The sequence below is a fragment of the Oncorhynchus kisutch genome, linkage group LG18, assembly GCF_002021735.2.
Source record: "Oncorhynchus kisutch isolate 150728-3 linkage group LG18, Okis_V2, whole genome shotgun sequence".
Taxonomy (NCBI): domain Eukaryota; kingdom Metazoa; phylum Chordata; class Actinopteri; order Salmoniformes; family Salmonidae; genus Oncorhynchus; species Oncorhynchus kisutch.
Window position 1 is genome coordinate 72088884 of NC_034191.2, and position 22944 is coordinate 72111827.

Consider the following 22944-nt stretch of genomic DNA (forward strand, 5'->3'; position numbering starts at 1 on the left):
CATTTTTCAACCTCTCCCTGACCAAGTCTGTAATACCTACATGTTTCAAGCAGACCACCATAGTTTCTGTGGAAGTGACGGTAACCTGCCTAAATGATTACCGCCCTTGGCACTAACGTTGGTAGCCATGAAGTGCTTTGTAATGCTGGTCATGGCTCACATCAACAGAATTTTCCCGAATACCCTAGACATACTCCAATTCGCATACAGCCCCAACAGAACCACAGATGACTCAATCGCACTCTACACTGCCCTTTCCCACCTGGACAAAACAAACACCTATGTAAGAATGCTGTTAATTTGACTACAGCTCAGCGTTCAACACCATCATACCCTCGAAGCTCATCGCTAAGGACCCTGGGACTAAACACCTCCCTCTGCAACTGGATCCTGGACTTCCTGACAGGCCAACCCCAGGTGCTAAGTGTAGGCAACAACACATCTGCCACGCTGATCCTCAACACTGGGGCCCATCATGGGTGTGTACTTAGGCCCCTACTGTACCCCTTGTTCAACCATGACTGTGTGGCCAAACACGACTCCAAACCCATTAAGTTTGCTGACAACACAACAGTGATAGGCCTGATCAACGATGAGACCGCCTTTAGGGAGGAGGTCCGAGAACTGGCCGTGTGGTGCCAGAACAACAACCTCTCCCTGAATGTGAGCAAGACAAAGGAGCTGATCGTGGACTACAGGAAAAGGCGGGCCGAACCCCCATTAACATCGACAGGGCTTTAGTGGAGCATGTTGAGTTCTTCAAGTTCCTTGGTGTCCACATCATCCAAAAAACGAACATGGTCCAAGCAAACCAAGACAGTTGTGAGGAGGGCACGACAACACCTTTCCCCCCCCAGGAGACTGAAAAGATTTGGCATGAGTCCCCATATCCTCAAGACGTTCTATAGCTGCACCATCGAGAGCATCCTGACCGGTTGCATCACCGCCTGGTGTAGCAACTGGTCAGCATCTGACTGTAAGGCGCTACAGAGCCTAGTGTGTATGGCACAGTAGATCACTGCGGCCAAGCTGCCTGCCATCAGGACATATATGATAGGCGGTGTCAGAGGAAAGCACATAAAATTGTCAGATTCCAGTCACTCAAGTTATAGACTGTTTTCTCTGCTACCACACGGCAAGCGGTACCGGCGCGCCATGTGTATGACTATTAGTCTCCTTAACATCTTCTACCCCCGATCATTAGTTAATTCTCGTAGTAACAACACATATGCCGCCTGAAACACCTAGAGGTTCTGCGTAGCCAAACACAAACCGGTGTTAGTGGGGATGCTGCCAGGAAATGGCTAGAGTAGGAGTGTGTGTGTTGTAGAGATGGTGGCGATACAGCACAAAATCCCAGCAGAGGGTAGCTGTTTTACATCCAATCTGAGGTTCCTTTCAGTCTGTCTGGATGGCGATGTATTTATTAGACGTGTCACTAATCCCTATGAAGGACTTTGTGGCAGAAGAGGTTACTCGACCAGTCAGCAGCCGATATGCCAGTTAAATAATTGGTGAAATGTTTTTTTGATTATAAATTATGGTTAATATCAGTAGTGGATAGGTGCTCAATATATACAATCAGTATCCTATAACGATATTTATCACCAGCGTGATGGTAACACACTTACCTTTTAGATTAGACGACCGGAGTTCGAATCGCAGACAGCATCATGATTCATGAAAGCTCATTATAATACATTGATTTTGTTTCGTTATCAGTGACTTTTCTTATGATTTTGTTTGCAGAGCATACAGGCTGGCAGTTTATCGCCAGTTCACCCTTTGGGCACAAGGGAGAATAGGACTAGGTGTGTGTCATTTCTTCCATAAAGCGTGCATACCCAGAAGCAAAGGCATTGAATAAAACCAGTTTATTTAGTAAATCTAGCCTAACTGAAGTCATAGACATAATGCATGCGCCTTATATAAAAATAGTATATGTTAGCTTGTCCACTATAACAACAGGTTCAAGTGTAACCAGAAACTTGCTTTGAAGATAAAACTATTTTCAGTGTGCACTAATCCCATGTCCCTGTCGTTAAAGTAGTGACTTCAACTAGATTTGGCTGCCATCTATTGGAATGGAATGGTAACTACACTGTGCAGGTAGTTGGAGTCAAAGTAGACTAATAATATATGCCATTTTAGCAGACACCTTTATCCAACGCGAACTGGGTACATGGTAGTGGAAACAGATCATAGAAACAGGATTACAGTTTTGATATCATGGATGGTCAGTTCTTGCATTTATCTCTGTATGAAATTTGAGTGGTTATTTCTCCAGCCCCATCCCTCAGTTTTTCACCAAAAGAGAAGCAGGGAGACACTTTGTTTCGACTGCTGATTGTCACTTTAAGAAGTTAAGATGCAGATTAAATCCACACCAAAATATGTTACAGATACTATAAATGTCCCATCACTCAGACAGTTAGTGAATACACAGCATCCAGCACAGCAATCAATGAAATGTATTTTACAAAAGCCCTTTTTACAACAAAATAATAACCACGGTGGTTATAGAGGGTACAAAAGTTAAACACAACAGGCGCAAATGTCAGTTGGCTTTTCATAGCTGAGCATTGATGGGTTGAGAGAGTCGAAACAGAAGGACCGCGACAAGGTAGCACATCCATTTGAAACGGGTAAAAAAAATATACGGAAAAACAATTCCACTCCGATTCCCTTTTATGGATGGCTGATCTCACTCTCCGTCAGCTCCATCTGTGGCGTATAGGGGCAGGACTCGGTTGTATACTGATGGTCGTGAGCGCAATGTATCTGGGACCCTGGCTCTTCAGTGATGGTCCCGGTGGACCGCTTCTCCACCGCAGCACAGAAACACTCTGGCACCCAAGGGTCAGTTAGGCATGCTGTACTAACCGTTCTTTCCTGTTGGTAGAAAATAATTGAGGCATCTGTAAGGTTATAGTTTTATATTCAAGAATCACTGCATATACTTGAAATTAACAACAGCCTTAGACATGACATGGATGTGCATGTACCTCTGCCGCCTGAACAGTCTCTTCCAAGATGAAAACATTTAAGGTTGACAAATGTGTTAACACAACTGAACCAAAATATATATCAGTTGGCATTAACAAGCTTCTCTCTTGTATGCTTTGTCCACACACACACACACACACACAGCAAAACACTTCAGACGCAATTGGCTAGTTACCGTCAACTAGTTGCAACAAAGTTGTCTAATGCTAGCCTAGTCAACAACAGTCATGACCGGTTAACGGTACCTCAGGCTCCATTGCATTGACTCGCGTCGCCACCTCCGTTCAGTCGCTTTTGCTTGACTCAAGTCAGCGATGTTGATGATCGGTCGGTAACCCCTACATATGACATTTTCGAGGGTTATGATGGAGGCGCAAGAAGAAGGCTTCAACGTGGGCCTATGACTCCTTTCCATTCGGAAACTCCCGGTTGCCGCATCGACAGTGCCGTTCATCGCGAAGTCTGCCATCGAAGTGCTGTCTGCAGATTCTGCTAGTTCGAGCTGGCACGTCCTTCCTCTTCAGGACATGGAGCCACTTCAAAAGTTGTGGGTCCTTAGACTGGATGGTAGTTTACCTAGGGATTTTTTTGGAGCCAATTCATACAGCCTGGCGCTATACAGTTCATGTTTGAATTACAACTTGTTGCCATCTTCGTTATCCGTACCTAACCGTACTCCCTTCGATTCACTCTCCATGCGAAAACTCAATTCACAGACAATATGCTGATTCCTGCCAGTGACACACTGGTGTCAGTCGTTACTACGGCAATTAAAATGGCGCAGACCATAGCTCAAATAAACCTTGTTGATGATCAAAATACTAAATATAGAGATGTGCATTTAACATAACATGTTTTAGTATTAGTGGATTGAAAACATTTCTTTGCTTGGATTTACTTCCCAAAGTGTTTCCATTCCCCTTTAAGACATTTTACTCTGTAATCATATTAGATGATGACCAGTGGTGAAAAGTACTAAAGAATTTTTTTTTTGGGGGGGGGGTATCTGTACATTTTGGTAAAATATTTTTGCCAACTTTTACTTCACTAAATTTCCTAAAGAAAATGCACTTTTTACTCCATACATTTTCCCTGACACCCAAATGTACTCATTATATTTTGAATGCTTAGCTGCACAGGAAAATGGTCTAATTCACACACTTATCAAGAGAACATCCCTACTGCCTCTGATCTGGTGGACTCACTACCCACATGCTTTTGTTTGTAAATTATGTCTGAGTGTTGGAGCGTGCCCTTGGCTGTCTGTAAATAAAAAAATAAAGGGGTGCCGTCTGGCTTGCTTAATATAAGGAATTTGAAATTATTTTTACTTTTTGATACTTAAGTATATTTAAAACCAATTACGTTTAGACTTTTACTCAAGTTGGATTTTACTGGGTGACTTTCGATTTTACTTGAGTCATTTTCTATTGAGGTGTCTTTACTTTTACTCAAGTATGACAGTTGGGTACTTTTTCCACCACTGATAAACAACCTACGTATGGCAGCTATTAGTCTACTATAGTGCAAGTCGGCTTGGTTGGTTGCTGTGTCTTCTTGCTCCCTATGTCACTCGCTCACAGTACGGCCCCTCTCATGCTTTAACGGGCGGAGAGCGTCATCGCTCTCTCCCTCCTATCAGCTGTTTTAATAAAGTAGCTGAAAATATTTTTCTGCTGCTTCCCTCACTCTGATCAGAGTCTGGATCGGTGTCCCTCCCGGCTGAAAAAAATCCAAGGGTAAACACCGATTTGATTGCTTGTTCTATTGCCAACATGACTTAGTACCAAATGTGGATTCAAAAAAATCTTAAAATATATGGGCAGGTGTGCCTGACCTTAAATATTAAAATATTTCTTCATTATTGTATAGTACTAGTTAAAGGAACTCTTGGATATTGGCGCAACTTGCCAACGTTACGACCAAGAATAAGAATTTCCCGACGCGGATCCTCTGTTTGGACCGCGACCCAAACGCAGACTGAGCCGTCTTCTGGTCAGGCTCCGTAGACGGGCTCACTGCTCCCGAGTATACGACTCGTCGAGATTGGACAACAAGGTAGACGAAATTCGAGCTACGGTTGCCTTCCAGAGAGACATCAGAGATTGTAACATTCTCTGTTTCACGGAAACATGGCTCACTCGGGATACATTATCTGAATCAGTATAGCCACCCGGTTTCTTCACACATCTCGCCGACAGAAGCAAACATCTCTCTGGTAAGAAGGGCGGGAGTGTATGCCTTATGATTAACGAGTCGTGGTGTGATCATAACATCATAAGGAACTCAAGTCCTTTTGTTCACCTGACCTAGAATTCCTTACAATCAAATGCCGACTGCATTATCGACCAAGAGAATTCTCTTCGATTATAATAACAGCTGTATATATTTAAACGTATTAACCCTCGCAAGGCTGCCGGCCCAGATGGCATCCCTAGCCATGTCCTCTGAGCATGTGCAGACCAGCTGGCTGGTGTGTTTACGGACATATTCAATCAATCCCTATGCCAGTCTGCTGTTCCCACATGCTTCAAGAGGGCCACCATTGTTCCTGTTCCCAAGAAAGCTAAGGTAACTGAGCTAAACGACTATCGCCCTGTAGCACTCACTCCGTCATCATGAAGTGCTTTGAGAGTCTAGTCAAGGATCATATCACCTCCACCGTACCGGACACCCTAGACCCACTCCAAGTTTCTTACCGCCCCAATAGGTCCACAGATGATGCAATTGCAATGACACTGCACACTGCCCTTACCCATCTGAACAAGAATACCTATTTTTACAAATGCTGTTCATCGATTACAGCTCAGCATTTAACACCATAGTACCCTCAACTTGTCATTAAGCTCGAGACCCTGGGTCTCGACCCCTGCCCTGTGCAACTGGGTCCTGGACCTTCTGACATGCCGCCCCCAGGTGGTGAAGGTAGGAAACATCGCCACCACGCTGATCCACAATACTGGGGCCCCACAAGGGTGAGTTTTCAGCCCTCTCCTCTACTCCCTGTTCACCCATGACTACGTGGCCATGCGTTCCTCCAACTCAATCATCATGTTTGCAGACGACACTACAGTGGTAGGCTTGATTACCAACAATGACAAGACTGCCCACAGGGAGGAGGTGAGGGCCCTCGGAGTGTGGTGTCAGGAAAATAACCTCACATTCAACATCAACAAAATGAAGGAGATGATCGTGGACTTCAGGAAACAGCAGAGGGAGCACCCCCCTAACGAGGGGACAGTATAGTGGAGAAGGTGGAAAGTTGTAAGTTCCTTGGTGTACACATCACGGACAAACTGAAATGGTCCACCCACACATCAATGCCTTTCTTAAAATCAATACACAAGTATATATTTTTAAACCTGCATATTTAGTTAATATTGCCTGCTAACATGAATTTCTTAACTAGGGAATTTGTGTAAATTTTATTGCGTTCTGTGCAAGCCTATCAACTCCCGAGATTAGGTTGGCAATACTAAAGTACCTATTAGAACATACAATAGTCAAAGGAATATGAAATACAAATGATATAGAGAAATAGTCCTATAATGACTACAACCTTTCTAATCCAAGATGGCGTAGCAGTCAGACGTATTTGTCCTTCGTCTTGTCGTGTCCCGTGTATATACATTTTTTCTTTGCATATCTTTTTATATTTTTCTAAACCCTTATTTCAAAAATACTCTCCTGCAAGCCGCCTCACCCAATGTGGTGTGGACCTGCTTTTACTCTAACGTATTTTTCTTTGCCTCTTACTGGAATCTCTCCAACATTAACTAGCCAGCTAACCTTAGCTCGAAAAGCTCTCGCCAGTTTGTACAACGCGATTCAACCAGAGCATACCGGACCTATTTTTTTTCTCTCCATATCCCCGGATTCCTATCGCAAGCTCTGAACCTTCTCACCATCCGACCTTCGCAGCTAACATCCCCTGAATGCTAGCTGTCTAGAGCACAACGGACTGTTGGCTTACGAGGCCCATCGAATACATTCCGAAGCCACTAGCTAGCAGTCAGCTATCCTTTGCTAGCGGTCATCAGCTACCTTTAACCCAGACAACTCTCGCCAGTCTGTACAGCGTGACTCAAACCAGGGCTAGTCGGACTTATTCTTCTCTATCTCCGGATTCCTACCGCAAGCTCTGAACCTTTTATTTAAAAAAATAAAAAATAAATTCCCACCTGGAATTATAGCAGCTAACAACCCCTGAACGCACAGCTGCTAATCTGCGGCTTGCTATCTAATTTAAGCACATTGGACTGCTGACTTAACTTGTTATGGCTGTATCCCTTGTTCTCAATTTTCGCTTGAAGACATACCCTAATCTAACTGCCTGTAGCTCAGCCCCAGAGGCAAGGATATGCATATTCTTGGTATCATTTGAATGGAAACATTCTGAAGTTTGTGGAAATGTTAATTGAATGTAGGATAATATAACACAGTAGATCTGGTAGAAGAAAAGAGTATACGGTTTCTGTTTTTGTTGTAGCATCATCTTTGACATGTACTAGAATAGGATGCTGGAGATAATTTTGATGGATAACACGAGGGCAGCTGTAGGTGTGCAAAGTTTCAGACCAACTTCAGGAATGGGTGAGCTACATGACATTTACCATGAAGTCACCCAGGTGTCCCACACAAGTTGCCCAAATGTACCCAAGTGGCCGAATTGGTTAAGTGACCTATAACTATGTATATAGTTATTTGAACTGTTGTATAACAAGATTCCTCAAACAAAAAAATCTCTCACTTTCCCGATCAATCTGGTGCAAATCTGAATACTTAGACTTGGACTTCGCTTTTCCTGATTTATTTGCCATAATTTCTTCAATGAAATCGTTGAAAATACTACTTTCCAAAATACTACTTTCCAAAACACTGCTGTGCGTAACAAGCGTGACTGGAACTAGTCTGATGGTCAATGGTGAGAATGAAGTTCGTTATGCATGCTTTTACAAACAAGGGATGGTGGTCCAACCCATAACCATCACATACTGGCGTTTACCTCAGCTCATTGGCTATCTTCCCAGCTAGATGTGAAGAAGATCAGTGGTCATTGGGCAGAAATACAGTCAAACAACAAAGCTTCGCTAATATTATTGGTGCGCAATGAAGTCATTGCTCGTTGTCTTCAAATCAGTTCACTTCGGTCAATACTCCCCGCAAAAAAAACAAAGTTTGGCTGTGTTGCAAATATCCAGAGGATTGCACTGAAACCAACTATGACTAGATAAACGATTGTTTAGTGTGTGTAATTACGTCGACTGCTCCATCAAAAGTTGATAGAGATGGAATTCACGACACACGGTTTACAAAATGTTTCGTTTTAGGCTATAAAAATGGATTTTATCAAAAAATGTGACTATTTGATCACTGGGACACTCAGGAAGAGAAATAAGAGCAAGATATCAGAATGTAAGTCATAATTTTACCTTCAGATGTGAATGTGTCAACTGTCATGGCAGAAAATGTTTGTTGATCGCTCTTCTCAGACATTTGTTCTCTGTAATAGCTATTTTAAATCGGAAAACGTAGTTTGATTACCAAGATTCGAATCTTTTGAAGGATGTAAGACACTTGCATTTTCAAGAATGTTTTAATGTTATGTCACTCTGAAATTTCCCCGGATGTTGATCCCTGTACGGGGATTGCAGCCATAAATTTAAGAGGCCCTTCGCACATGTTTCTTCGGCCACTATACATATTTTGCCAATTGGCCTGGTTTTCCACACGGAGCCTTGCTGATCCGTCCGCTGATGTAACTGCACGAGGGGGGCACAACAGACTTCCCTCCGTCGCGTCATCCCTCTAAGGCCTTTCTGTTAGCCTGCTAGCCCCTTGCTGCTTGAAGCCACGTACTGGACTTGTATGATCACCATGCCTTTCCCTAACGTCACCATGCCATGTTGATTGCTGTTCTGGTTTGTAACTATTGTTTTATTTCACTGTAGAGCCTCTAGCACTGCTCAACACGCCTCGGCTAACAATTTAGTTCCACCCCCCACACACGCAGTGACATCACCTGGTTTAAATGCTATTTCTAGAGACTATCTCTTTCATTATCACTATATGCACAGGTTTATCCCCACTGTATTCACATCCTACCATACCTTTGTCTGTACATTATGCCTTGAATATAATCTACCGTGCCCAGAAATCTGCTCCGTTTACTCTGTTCTGAACGTACTAGGTGTCCAGTTCTGTTAGCCTTTAGCCGTACCCTTATCCTGTTCCTCCGGTGATGTAGAGGTTAATCCATGCCCTGCAGTGTCTACCTCTAGTGTCTACCTCCACTCCCATCCCCCAGGCTCTCTCATTTGTTGACTTCTGCAACCGTAAAAGCCTTGGTTTCATGTTAACATTAGAAGCCTCCTCCCTAAGTTTGTTTTATTCACTGCCCTAGCACACTCCACCAATCCGGATATCCTAGCCATGTCACAATCCTGGCTTAGGAAGACCACCAAAAACCTTAATTTCCATTCCTAACTATAACATTTTCTGACAAGATAGAACAATAAGTTGTTGTGAAATTGTTAGATTACTTGTTAGATATTACTGCATGGTCGGCACTAGAAGCACAAGCATTTCGCTACACTCGCATTAACATATGCTAACCATGTGTATGTGACAATCAGATTTGATTTGAAATTCTTAACTTTTTTTTTGTTGTATTTATTATTTTTAAGATTTTCTGTGCCCCTGAAATCACTTTGCACCCTGTTAGTGTTTTAATTCTCATTTGAATAAAACCCCTTCTTTAATGTGGTGTCGTTGTAGGAAGTGTCACTTATTCGGTGGTAAAACAATGGTGCAAATAAATATAAACACCCCTCACAAATGGCCACCCTGTTACGCTAAATTAGAGAATCTTTAATATGTTGCTAGTTGAATCTTTCTCACTCGCAGGGATATGGCTCATTTATACTTCAAATCTCAACCGTGTTAGGATTATTCACAAGAAATGTGGAAAATTTGCTCACTTAGCAGGAGTGATGGGGGCAGCTTATTGTCGCATGTGGTGTTCAATATCAGAATGGCTGTCAGTCAACCTGTGAAGAGCCTGAGCTCTGACATCATGTATAGAATGTTACTGTACAGCCACTGCATTCCAATTTTGGGTTCAGTGCCTGAAATCTGCCATTTTTAACCCGGGTACGAGTGTGAAGGGTTAACCCAAATCACAACTACTACAGTAGACATGACTTTTGATTAGGGCACCAGTCACAATGATGCAAGAAATATGTTTGTCAAATACACCCAGCCCAGTGTCAACAGTACAGTTCAAAGAGGGCAACTAGACTTTTTTTGTTTGTTTTTTTGTGTGATAGAATTTCTGAAAACACATCTGTTTACAGCCAAATTAAATGTAAACTTGTTGTTAATATTAGTTGATGAAGAGCAGAAAACCACTGAAGGTGTTGTAGTTTCCACCATCATCGTAGACTCTCCTGTTAGCTGAGAGCCGGGCGAAGACATTGTCTCCCACCTCCAGCTGCACTATGGCAGCATTGCTGGCGGAATCTTCACTACTTCCTGACGTAGCATCCCATGTGGACACGAGAAATTCCTCGTTCTTCATCAAAACCATGACAGCGTTGGCGTTTCCATTGTAGAACATGGTGTAGCGGAAGTAATACACTCCTTTGACCATGGCTGTGAAGACCCCTGTAGCAGCGTTGTATCCACTGCCGAAGTTGGAGAAGACTCTTTTGTACTGCAAGGGTGTGTGAGTGTTGAAGGGTCCTATGTAACCAGAACCAGATGTTCTTAGAGCTGCGGAGAAGGCCACCTTTGGCTGACCAGTGGCTATGTCCTTCTTTAATGTTTTCAGTTCTTCTTCTTGAGCTTTGTTCACACATTTCAGTTCTTCCACCTGGCTTTCACTGACTTGTAGCCTGGTCTCCACAACTCCTAGCTTCTGATCCATGGTGTTCAGTTTTTCCTTCAGCACAGCCAGCTCACTGATGAAGGAGCAGGTTTCACCCTGACTGTTAGATAAACTGGCCCCCTCACCTTGTGCCCCAGACAGTGTGAGGCACAAAGACAGCATTAGTAGGACAACTTTCATTCTTAAAACCTTGTCTTTTTGCATGTCGTTCTCTAATGTCAAGTGTTTAGCAGCTAGTTCAAGTCTTCAGGAACGATGTGCAGTCAATGAGGGGGATTTTTCTCTTTTATATAGGGAGGGTCTTTGGCAGGTGGATGAGGAAAGTTAAGATAAGAGAGAGCAAGGTTGTCCCCTCCCAATTACTGGAATATACTAGAATTCATTTTAAGCGGTCAGTCCTCACCAGAGTTGCAAAATATCAAAGTTCCAGAATTTGCATTATTACATTTTTATCTTTGAAAACTCTGAATTCATTTTATTTTTCAGGACTTTATTAGGCTATCTAAAAAACGATATATATGTCATGTTTTAACATGTGGATGAGGAACTGTGATATGAAAATTAGTTGTCCCTTAACCTTTTTACCGCGGTAGCAGTGGTCCACACAGAGCGTTTCTTGGTAGTCTTAACCAACTGTACTCTGAGACAAAAGTATACACCTTACACACATTATGGGCTTAAATTGAAGGTACCTGTACAATGTCTGATATAGAGTTTACACTTTATATACATCACAGAAAACGGAAATATAACACAATGCCTAGTTTGTTTATTGAACTGTATACTCAGGTGACTATTCAAAGATGCTCAGCTGGTCAATAGTCCCATCCAGTGATTTCCCCAACATCTTACTAACATGTGCTCTGAAAATGGAGCAGATATCTTATACCAATCTGACTGTATATGCTTCTATCCATAACAAGGTTTAGATGTCTAAGGTTTCAACCTCCCAAATTTCACATTGTGTAAAATCATTCTATTCATTCCTGTAACTTATGAGACTGCATTTTTATGGCCAAAATAACCAGCGGCTATGTGCTCTTTTTTAATGTCTTCAGTTACTATTCTTTCGAGGGGGACCAGGGGCGTTTCGGAACGGGTACATCTTTTTGGACCCTGGAAGAACTCTATCCTGGAAACGGGGAAACTTCTTGTGGCGTGGCGGTGTTCAATATCACAATGGCTGTCAGTCAACCTATACAGTGAAGTGAAGAGCCGGAGCTCTGACGTCATGTATAGCATGTTACTGTACAGCCACTGCATTCCAATTTAGGTTCAGTGCCTGAAATCTGCCATTTTCAACCCGGGTACGAGTGTGAAGGGTTAACCCAAACCACAACTACTACAGTAGACCATGACCTTTGATCAGTGCACCAGTCACAATGATGCAAGAAATGTTTGTCAAATACACCCAGCCCAGTGTCAACATCGAAGTTCAATCAAAGAGCGCAACTAGACTTGATTTAATTTTACTTTCATACAGTTGAGAGAATTTCTGAAAACCCTTGTTGTATACAGCAAAATGGACTGTAAACTTGTTAATAATAGTTGAAGAGTAGAAACTCACGGAAGGTGTTGTCGTTTCCAGAATCTTCGTAGACTCTCCTGTTAGCCAAGAGCCTGGCCTAGACATTGTCTCCCACCTCCAGCTGCACTATGGCAGCATTGTTGTTTGAAGAGCATGCATCCTCTCGTAGCACGACGGGTGATATTCCCCCCCAAACTCTATGCCTGGGCTCTCCAACCTGGTTTGTGCAGCTACCCAGTGCTTTATTTGGGAAACTAAGGTAAATCTGTTCGGGAACCTTGATAGTGAAACATATTTAAACTCTTGAAAGCCCCTCTGTGCAATTGAGAAAGGAATGGAGAGAGGGGGAGGAGATGCAAATGCATGGTGGTGAAGATATTCTGTAGCTCAAGGTAATGTATCAGCCAATAAATAATGAAAATATAAAAAATGCCCTAATACTAAGCAATTGAAATAACAATTCACTATAATTATAGGCTAATTCTGGAAGCTGCCCTGCACAATCAATGAACCAACAGCATCGTCTAGGCCTATATGTTCTCTTCCAGACTCATGGATAGAGAGTTTGGAGCGTAACATAAGGTAACCAGTCCATCCAGTATGCATAATAGTACAATCCACACTCAAAGACGATTTACTAGAATTTGTTTAATTTTTGAGTATAGGTTAGACCAATTATGTACCAAAGACATCTTAAATCAGGTAATAAGGTTTTCCTGCGTAATATACGGTAGGCAATGTATTGTATAACGGCACAATCATTATTTTAATTAAGTTTATTTTTTTCAGGCTTGGGCTCATACTGTATGCATGATCTCTGTGTATGGGTGTTTAGAGTGAATCATCCATCACCTTACAAAGCGCTGTCCATTTCGTTGTTAGGCTTTGAAACATCCACAACGACCATGCTTTCCACTGTTTCAACCTGTGTGAATTTCTTTCTTCAAATTTATCAATCACAGTGAGGTGAGTTTTAAAAGCAAGATACTATTTTGATAAGTGTTAGAATTTGTTTTGACGTTAGAGGGACAGTAGAGCCCGGAGTACCAGGCTATTAGCGACCTGATGGTCGTTAACGAGTTGGGGACAAACAAGCATGTCCAGAGTGCATAAGAGGAGATTACCGTGACACAACGGTCACGTGGAATTTTACTGTTATGAAGACTCATGGGTGCTGGTGTGGGGGTAAACGGTCACCACAAGAGACCAAAGGTGGAAAACGCTGCTCTATTCCACCCACATGATAAAATACCTGTTTAGAAAGTCTTTGTAAATGCATTGTTTGTGTACTTCTCGCCTGTAGGTAAAGAAGGCTTTCTTTGCCTTGGTTGCCAACGGGGTGCGGGCAGCCCCGCTATGGGAGACGAAGAAGCAGAGCTTTGTCGGTAAGTGGGAATGTCTCTGCTCTATCATTCTTCTCGCTCCTCCCATCCTTAACCTTCCACTTCTCCACATTAGAGGTCGACTGATTGTGATTTTTCAACGCCGATACCAATTATTCATGGACCAGAAAAAAAGCGATACCGATTAATCAGCCGATTTTGTTTATTTATTTATATATAAAAACAAATCGGCCGATATGTATATATGTAATAATGACAATTACCACATTACCACTACTTTTTTTTTTTTTACTTAATATGATGAATAAAATCTATTTAGTCGCAAATAATGAAACGTGTTCAATTTGATTTAAATAATGCAAAACAGTGTTGGAGAAAAGTAAAAGTGCAATATTTGCCATGTAAAAAAGCTATCGTTTAAGTTCCTTGCACAGAACATGAGATATATGAAAGCTGGTGGTACAATGTTCACAGGTAAGAAGTTGTTATAGTAATTATGACGCGTCAACTATTTCTCGCTATACCATTTGCATTTCATATACAGTTGAAGTCAGAAGTTTACATACACTTAGTTTGGAGTCATTAACTCGTTTTTCAGCCACTCCACAAATAACTTGTTAACAAACTATAGTTTTGACAAGTCGGTTAGGACATCTACTTTGTGCATGAAGTAATTTTTACAATTGTTTACAGACAGATTATTTGACTAATAATTCACTGACGTCAGAAGTTTACGTACACCTTAGCCAAATACATGTAAACTCAGTTTTTCACAATTTCGGACATTTTATCCTAGTAACAATTCCCTGTCTTAGGTCAGTTAGGATCACCACTTTTATTTTAATGTGAAATGTCCGAATAATAGTAGAGAGAATTACTTATATCAGTTATTTATTTTATCACATTCCCAGTGGGTCAGATGTTTACACTCGATTAGTATTTGGTAGCATTGCCTTTGTTTAACTTTGGCCAAAGGTTTCAGGTAGCCTTCCACAAGCTTTCCACATTAAGTTGGGTGAATTTTGGCCCATTCCTCCTTACAGAGCTGGTGTAACTGAGTCAGGTTTGTAGGCCTCCTTGCTCGCACATGCTTTTTCAGTTCTGCCCACAAATTGTCTATGGGATTGAGGTCAGGGCTTTGTGATGGCCACTCCAATACCTTGACATTGTTGTCCTTAAGCCATTTTGCCACAACTTTGGAAATATGCTTGGGGTCATTGTCCATTTGGAAGACCCATTTGCGACCAAGCTTTAACTGATGTCTTGATGTTGCTTCAATATATCCTAGTAATTAATTTTCCTTTCTAATGATGCCATGTATTTTGTGAAGTGCACCAGTCCCTCCTGCAGCAAAGCACCCCCATAACATGATCCTGCCACCCCCAGCTTCACGGTTGGGATGATGTTCTTTGGCTTGCAAGCCTCCCCTTTTTCCTCCAAACATAACGATGGTCATTATGGCCAAACAGTTCTATTTTTGTATCATCAGACCAGAGGACATTTCTCCAAAGTTTATATTTGTCCCCATGTGCAGTTGCAAACCATAGTCTGGCTTTTTATGGCAGTTTTGGAGCAGTGGCTTCTTACTTGAGCGGCCTTGTTTTACTGTGGATATATTTTTGTACCCGTTTCCTCCAGTGTCTTCACAAGGTCCTTTGCTGTTCTGGGATTGATTTGCACTTTTCGCACAAAAGTACGTTCATCTCTAGGAGACAGAACACGTCTCCTTCCTGAGCGGTATGACGACTGCGTGATCCCATGGTGTTTATACTTGCGTACTATTGTTTATACAGATGAACGTGGTACCTTCAGGCATTTGGAAATTGCTTCCAAGGATGAACCAGACTTGTGGAGGTGTACAATTTTTTTTTTTCTTCCCTGAGGTCTTGGCTGATTTCTTTTGAATTTCCCATGTCAAGCAAAGAGGCACTGAGTTTGAAGATAGGCCTTGAAATACATCCACAGGTACACCTCCAATTGACTCAACTGATGTCAATTAGCCTATCAGAAGCTTCTAAAGCCATGCCATTTTATGGAATTTTCCAAGCTGTTTAAAGGCAGTTAACTTAGTGAATGTAAACTTCTGACCCACTGGAATTGTGATACAGTGAAATAATCTGTCTGAAAACAATTGTTGGAAAAATTACTTGTGTCATGGACAAAGTAGATGTTCTAACCGACTTGCCAAAACTGTTCAAAAGAAATGTGTGGAGTGGTTGAATAATGAGTTTTTATGACTCCAACCTAAGTGTATGTAAACTTCCTACTTCAACTGTAGGTCTGTAGCAGTTTGGGTCTAGTGTCTCCCCCTTTGAATAGGGGGATGATCGCGGCAGCTTTCCAATCTTTTGGAATCTCAGACGATACGAAAGAGATTGAACAGGCTGATAATAGGGGTTGCAACAATTTCGGCAGATAATTTTAGAGAGGGTCCAGATTGTTAATTCTGGCTGATTTGTAGGTCAGATCTTTCAGAACATCAGCTATCTGGATTTAGGTGAAGGAGAAATGGCGAAGGTACGTTTAACTAAATATGCAGGTTTAAAAAAATATATACTTGTGTATTGATTTTAAGAAAGGCATTGATGTTAATGGTTAGGCACATTTGTGCTTTTGTTCACCCTCGTTTGGCAATGTTGAAGTAGGCTGTGATTCGATGATAAATAATAATGCAACGCAGGACAAGCTAGTTACCCTAGTAATATCATCAACCATGTGTAGTTAACTTGTGATTTATGTGAAGATTGTTTTTTTATAAGTTTAGTGCTAGCTAGGGTAATGGAGTCAGAATACTGTTCTCTCGCTGTCTGAGAACAGAAATACAGGCTCAATAGTGTATTTTTACTGTAATTGCTCTGTTTTTCAACAATTGGTTGAACAATATAGCAATGTGCCCACCTATGGTTAGGGGACACCCATCTTGTGTAGCTGTCCCGGCTGCAACAAAATGATGTGAGTGTAGAGCCTGACATCTCCCTGCAACCTTCCACGCATCAGAAATCAAGCCCACTTGTCCAATAGAGCGAGACGCACAGAGGGGCTTTACTGAGAATCAAGCCCTTCCACTACTGTTCCTTCTCACCTCTAGGCGATACTGATGTCAATGAGGAGTGAGTGTGCGCACGTCTGTGTGTGAAATAGTGTCACAGAAATAGGCCCTGGTCTTGTTTTCCCAAATGTCTCTTCTCTTCTACCTGTAAACACTTCCCTCCCTCCCTCCCCGCTGCTCCTTCTGTTCTAGCTGTACCCACCACCTCCCTCTCCGCAGCTCCTTCTGTTCTAGCTGTACCTCCCTCCCTGCTGCTCCTTCTGTTCTAGCTGTACCCACCACCTCCCTCCCCGCTGCTCCTTCTGTTCTAACTGTACCCACCACCTCCCTCCCCGCTGCTCCTTCTGTTCTAGCTGTACCTCCCTCCCTGCTGCTCCTTCTGTTCTAGCTGTACCTCCCTCCCCGCTGCTCCTTCTGTTCTAGCTGTACCTCCCTCCCCGTTGCTCCTTCTGTTCTAGCTGTACCTCCCTCCCCTCTGTTCTAGCTGTACCTCCCTCCCCGCTGCTCCTTCTGTTCTACCTGTACCCACCTCCCACCTCCACGCTGCTCCTATCTTATTTTTTTAGTACTATCCTCAGTACCAGTGTGTATGTGCTAGGTCAAATTCAACACCATTGCAATGTGAATAATCACTCAACAAGACCATTCTCTCTGTCTCTCTCTAGGAATGTTAACCATCACAGACTTCATCAACATCCTCCACAGATACTACAAGTCTCCCATGGTACGTGACCTCTCATCAAACAGATACAAATGAGTCCTGGGTTGTGTTCATTAGGGCTTGCATTAGAAAAAAATATTTAGCCATGGTAAACTAAAATGAGTCTCCAATTGAAGAAGTCCAAGGTGTTCCTCCCCTGATTCAGTCCATAATATTGAACACAACCCTAGTTTGAAATGGTTTGGCTGTATGGCTTCAGCTTCCTATTGTCACCAAGGCCAGTGATGTGGACTGACTGTAAACTGCAGCGATATATATAGTGGGAGACTTATCCAGCCTCCATCTCAGGCACCGTATGTGCTGTGTCATGGAGCACCGTATGTGCTGTGTCATGGAGCTTTAACTTCTTTAGGCTCAACATCCAGTGAAATGGCAGAGCGCCAAATAAATAAATATTACAAATATTTAACTTTCATACATTCACAAGTACAACACACGAAATTTAAGCTTAACTTCTCGTTAATCTAGCCACCGTGTCAGATTAAAAAACATGCTGTATGGCGAAAGCAGACCATGCAGTTATCTTAGGACAGTACCAACACATGAAAATCAAATTTCCTCCCGCCAGGCGCAACACAAAAGTCAGAAATAACGATTTAATTAATGTCTTACTTTTGAAGAACTTCTTCTGTTGGCACTCCATTATGTCCCATAAACATCCCAAATGGTCCTTTTGGTTCGATTAATTCCGGCGTTATCTCCAAAATGTAAATTTATTTGGCGCGATTGTTTCAGAAAAACACCGGTTCCAACTCGCCCAGCATGACTACAAAATATCTAGTAAGTTACCTGTAAACGCTGTCCAAACATTTGAAACAACTTTAGGTATTTTTTTTACGTAAATAATTGATACAATTTAAGACTGGATAAATTGTGTTCAATACCCAAAATAAACATGATGCGTGTGACCTGGAGCGCACATCAAAACATTAGTGCACTAGGAGGGACCCTCGTTCTAAACTGCCGTACTTCTTAATTTCTCTAAAGAGAAACATCAACCAATTTCTAAAGACTGTTGACATCCAGTGGAAGCGATAGGAACTGCAAGCAAGTGCCTTATAAATCTCTAGATACACATTGAAAACCTGTCACCTAATAAAAAAATCTGGATGGTTTGTCCTCGAGGTTTCGCCTGCCAAATAGGTTATGTTATACCCACATACCACGGGTATGACAAAACATTTATTTGTACTGTTTAATTACATTGGTAACCCGTTTATAATAGCAATAAGGCACCTCGGGATTGTGGTATATGGCCAATATACCACACCCCCTCGGGCCTTATTGCTTAAGTATAACACACACTGATTTATAGTCAAGTATAACACGCACTCACCACAGCAGATGTGCCAGCCAGCAGACTACAGTAGTCTGTAGTGTATAATATATTAGCCTGCTCTGCTGTTGTGTGATGAGAGCCACTTCTGTGTAGGCTGTTTTCTAGGAAGTCCTCCCTGATACAGCAGGTTTTACAAAACATTTGAAAATAAAACCACAATCATAATCTCATTTGACTCAGTGGAAGTTTTGTCATTGGTGAGTTACGGTGTCCCATTGTTACCTGAGTAGTCACACCTGTATGCTACACCCATCATAGAGAGCCAAGCTAGTGAGGGTAGCCCTCTTTGGATTTCCACTGGCCCAAATACACATGGGTATTTATTAGGTCAGGAGACAGTGACATAGTTTGTTGTTATCCTAATGCCTGTTTATCCGTTGTCGAGAGAACCACCAGTGCAGTGAAAGCGTTCGCTAATCCTTCCATATCAGACTCCTGTATATTCATGCAGAACTGGAGTCGGTGCCTCTAATCTCGGGAGTTAAGTCTGAGATATGGTTGCCAAGTTCTGGTCACTTTCCCCAAATTCATAAGTTTTTCAGAGATTCCGGTTGGAAGATTCAATATGCTGCAAATCTGGAATCCTTCAGATGGGATTTCTGGAAAACTTCGACATTATAGAACGATACTTGTATTTTGCAACCTTAGTTGCTCTTCCTTTAGTTTGGACTGACTATGATGAGTGGGCTAGCCAAAAACCTTGCATTTTTATCCAACACTCTCTCACTCACACTCACTCACTCACCCCTGGATCAGTAATTTAATGATTGATTGTAGCTTCTGTTTACAGGAAACTGGAAAAGGCCTCAGATGTTTCTGAGGCATACATCTACATTGTCATTTTTTTAGCAGCGGTGGTGCTTACTGTGTATAGAGGAAACACTGCAACCACTCTACAGGGGAAAAAAGGTCCTTCAACACACATGACCTAGGAAATGACACGTCCCCAGTCCTTCAACACATGACCTAGGAAGTGGCACGTCCCCAGTCCTTCAACACACATGACCTAGGAAATGGCACGTCCCCAGTCCTTCAACACACATGACCTAGGAAATGGCACGTCCCCAGTCCTTCAACACACATGACCTAGGAAATGGCACGTCCCCAGCTGTTCATGATAATGAGCTCAATGTAGCCGTGGGTGCTGTAGAAATTGCCTTTTGTTTTTTGTAATGAATTCGAGGACCTACTACTCTGTCCTTTCCTCGTGCTGTGGTTATTTATTAGCAGCGGTTCTCATAACTGTCTTATGTCGGAGAGGGCTGACGTGGACCTGATTGAGACCCTCTAGGGAACCGGTTAGATTTTATGATGCCACATTACATGTAGTTTGTTTTTCTTCTCCAGAGAGAATTGCTGTGATTTTATATATTTTTCTGTTTCATTAAGTTGCTATTTCTATCACTCTTCTTTTTACAAAATAAAACGTTGCAAATGTAATGTCTGCCATGTTCAAATCATGGAATGAATGTTAAATATCACTAATTGTTTAATGTTCTGTCTATTTTAGGTACAAATATATGAGCTGGAGGAGCATAAAATTGAAACGTGGAGAGGTATGGGGACTTTCCAGTTATTTTACAGCAAATTTCCCATTTCAAAACCAATATTTTTATCAGTTCAACAAATAATAAAGCAATTTATTTTGTAGTTTGATGATGTTGTTTTTTTGAAGAACTCTACCTACAAGAAACCTTTAAGCCGTTAGTGAACATATCACCTGATGCAAGGTAAGCCTGTTATACATGACACCTGCATTTCCTATTTGTCTTTATTTTATGTGGTTTAAATAAGTTATGATGGAGGGAAATGAAACTGCAGACCATGAATAGGATAATGATCCATTCATGATTGACTTACAGTGTGTGACCATTCAGAGCTCTTTGCTCATTATTACGTAGAGGAGCTTCCTTTGGGTTTAATCAGTCTGTTTATACGAACAATCTATAATCATCTCATAGTTGATTGAGAATTAAAATGTTAAATCTAATTTTCCCTACTTCCCACCCCACATATAAATATAATTATATGGTCATAAACACAGTAAATAAGTCTCACTCCACTTGAATTTATAGGTATAGTAATTTACTGTCAATACTCTCCCATGTGGAGTTGTATATTTGTTGTCCATTCCCTACATTTCCCCTGGGAAGGTCTGGTATTTTCCCCTTGTATTTCTGCACCCTTGTCCATGTTCTTTTGATTGGGAGCATAGTTTATTTTCCTCACTCTGAATAATTCAAGGTCCATTTTGTGAAAAGATGTATTGGCCAGACTCTTTCATTTAAAAAAAACAAAACTAAAAAATACTTTGCTTAAAATACTACTCAACTTCTCCATCATCCCAGGTTAATCAACTCAAGCCTCTAGTTTGGTTATGGCCATTTTCTGGCTCCTTTTGGTAGAACACCAGCATCATTTAATTGCTTAGTGACTGAGTCAGCTGTCTTCATGGCCAGGTCTTACTGACTGATTCAGCTGTCTTCATGGCCAGGTCTTACTGACTGATTCAGCTGTCTTCATGGCCAGGTCTTACTGACTGATTCAGCTGTCTTCATGGCCAGGTCTTACTGACTGATTCAGCTGTCTTCATGGCCAGGTCTTACTGACTGATTCAGCTGTCTTCATGGCCAGGTCTTACTGACTGATTCAGCTGTCTTCATGGCCAGGTCTTACTGACTGATTCAGCTGTCTTCATGGCCAGGTCTTACTGACTGATTCAGCTGTCTTCATGGCCAGGTCTTACTGACTGATTCAGCTGTCTTCATGGCCAGGTCTTACTGACTGATTCAGCTGTCTTCATGGCCAGGTCTTACTGACTGATTCAGCTGTCTTCATGGCCAGGTCTTACTGACTGATTCAGCTGTCTTCATGGCCAGGTCTTACTGACTGATTCAGCTGTCTTCATGGCCAGGTCTTACTGATTATGTACTCTAGTGTATTTGTTTTAAGGGAGAGATAAACAGACTGACTGTTGGGCCATCCCGGATAGTCCCTTGTTTCTGATGACTTCCTGTATGGTTTCTGGTTTAACACACATGGTTGCTTTGTGTGCGCACATCTGGTCAATTTGCTTCAGCTCTTTACTAAATATTGAGTTGTGCCCCCTTTGGCACTCCGAAACAGCCTCAATTCTTCGGGGCATGAACTACAAGGTGTCAAGTGTTCCACAGGGATGCTCGCCCATGTTGACTCATACGTCCCACAGTTGTCAAGTTGGCTGGATGTCCTTTGGGTGGTGGACCATTCTTTGATACACACTGGAAAATGTTGAGCGTGAAAAACCCTGCAGCGTTGCAGTTCTTGACACACTCAAACCGTGTGCCTGGCACCTACTACTATACCCCGTTCAAAGTCACTTCAATATTTTCTTTCCCATTCACCTTCTGAATGGCGCACACACAATCTGTCAAGGATGAAAAATAATTTTTACCTTTCTCCTCCCCTTCATCTACACTGATTTAACAGGTGACATCAATAAGGGATCATAGCTTTCACCTTGAGTCACCTGACCAGTCTGTCATGGAAAGAGCTGTTCTTAATGTTTTGTATTCTCGGTGTGCTTTCTCTCAACTATTCACTATCACTTTAATTCAATAGAGCTCTCTTGCAGCACACTCACTGTTATTGTTCTATGCTCTTAACATCAGATTGACTAAGTAGGATGAATGATGGCACTTAAAGGTAACTTGGACTTTGAACCTGTTATTTTGTAGAAGACTCCACCATAGCATGTGTTGTTTTAAAGATGGAGACTATTGATTGATGATGAGTCAACACCCGCTATCTCGAGTGCTTTATTGGCAACAACAAGTTGTCTGTTATTTTAACTTGATCTTCTATCTTACCCCCCCCCCCCCCCCTCTCTCAGTATATTTGACGCAGTATACTCGCTCATCAAGAACAAGATCCACCGGCTGCCCGTCATCGACCCAGTCAGCGGAAACGCACTTTATATCCTCACACACAAGAGAATCCTCAAGTTCCTCCAGCTCTTTGTAAGTAGGCCTAGCACTGGATTGATGAAGCATGGGCTCTTATGTAAGCAAACAGTGGATTGATGAAGCATG

General features: G+C 42.1%; 2 protein-coding genes and 1 long non-coding RNA gene across 6 annotated transcripts in view; 1 reads left to right on the forward strand and 2 right to left on the reverse strand.

Annotated features, from left to right (window-relative positions):
- prkag2a (protein kinase, AMP-activated, gamma 2 non-catalytic subunit a) overlaps positions 1-22944 on the forward strand; it is a 115808-nt gene that overhangs the window by 88258 nt on the left and 4606 nt on the right. For all 4 annotated transcript variants that reach the window (XM_020508874.2, XM_020508875.2, XM_020508877.2 and 1 more), the window contains 5 exons: positions 13726-13807; positions 17480-17538; positions 20385-20430; positions 20550-20604; positions 22746-22872. In XM_020508874.2, the coding sequence (XP_020364463.1) occupies positions 13726-13807; positions 17480-17538; positions 20385-20430; positions 20550-20604; positions 22746-22872 (369 nt within the window). The remainder of the gene's footprint in view (positions 1-13725; positions 13808-17479; positions 17539-20384; positions 20431-20549; positions 20605-22745; positions 22873-22944) is intronic.
- On the reverse strand, positions 1858-12740 carry LOC116354818 (uncharacterized). The gene is made up of 2 exons (XR_004204043.1): positions 12462-12740; positions 1858-2892 (listed from the first exon to the last, which is right to left on the reverse strand). It is a non-coding gene; the product is annotated as an uncharacterized LOC116354818 (long non-coding RNA).
- LOC109909831 (complement C1q-like protein 4) lies at positions 8584-11192 on the reverse strand. The gene has a single exon (XM_020508878.2). The coding sequence runs from the start codon at positions 11096-11098 to the stop codon at positions 10391-10393; it is 708 nt and encodes a 235-aa protein (XP_020364467.1). The 5' UTR covers positions 11099-11192; the 3' UTR covers positions 8584-10390.

Excerpts from the sequence above, each read along its gene's own strand:
- LOC109909831 (XM_020508878.2), bottom strand. The coding sequence starts at position 11,098 with ATGCAAAAAGACAAGGTTTTAAGAATGAAAGTTGTCCTACTAATGCTG.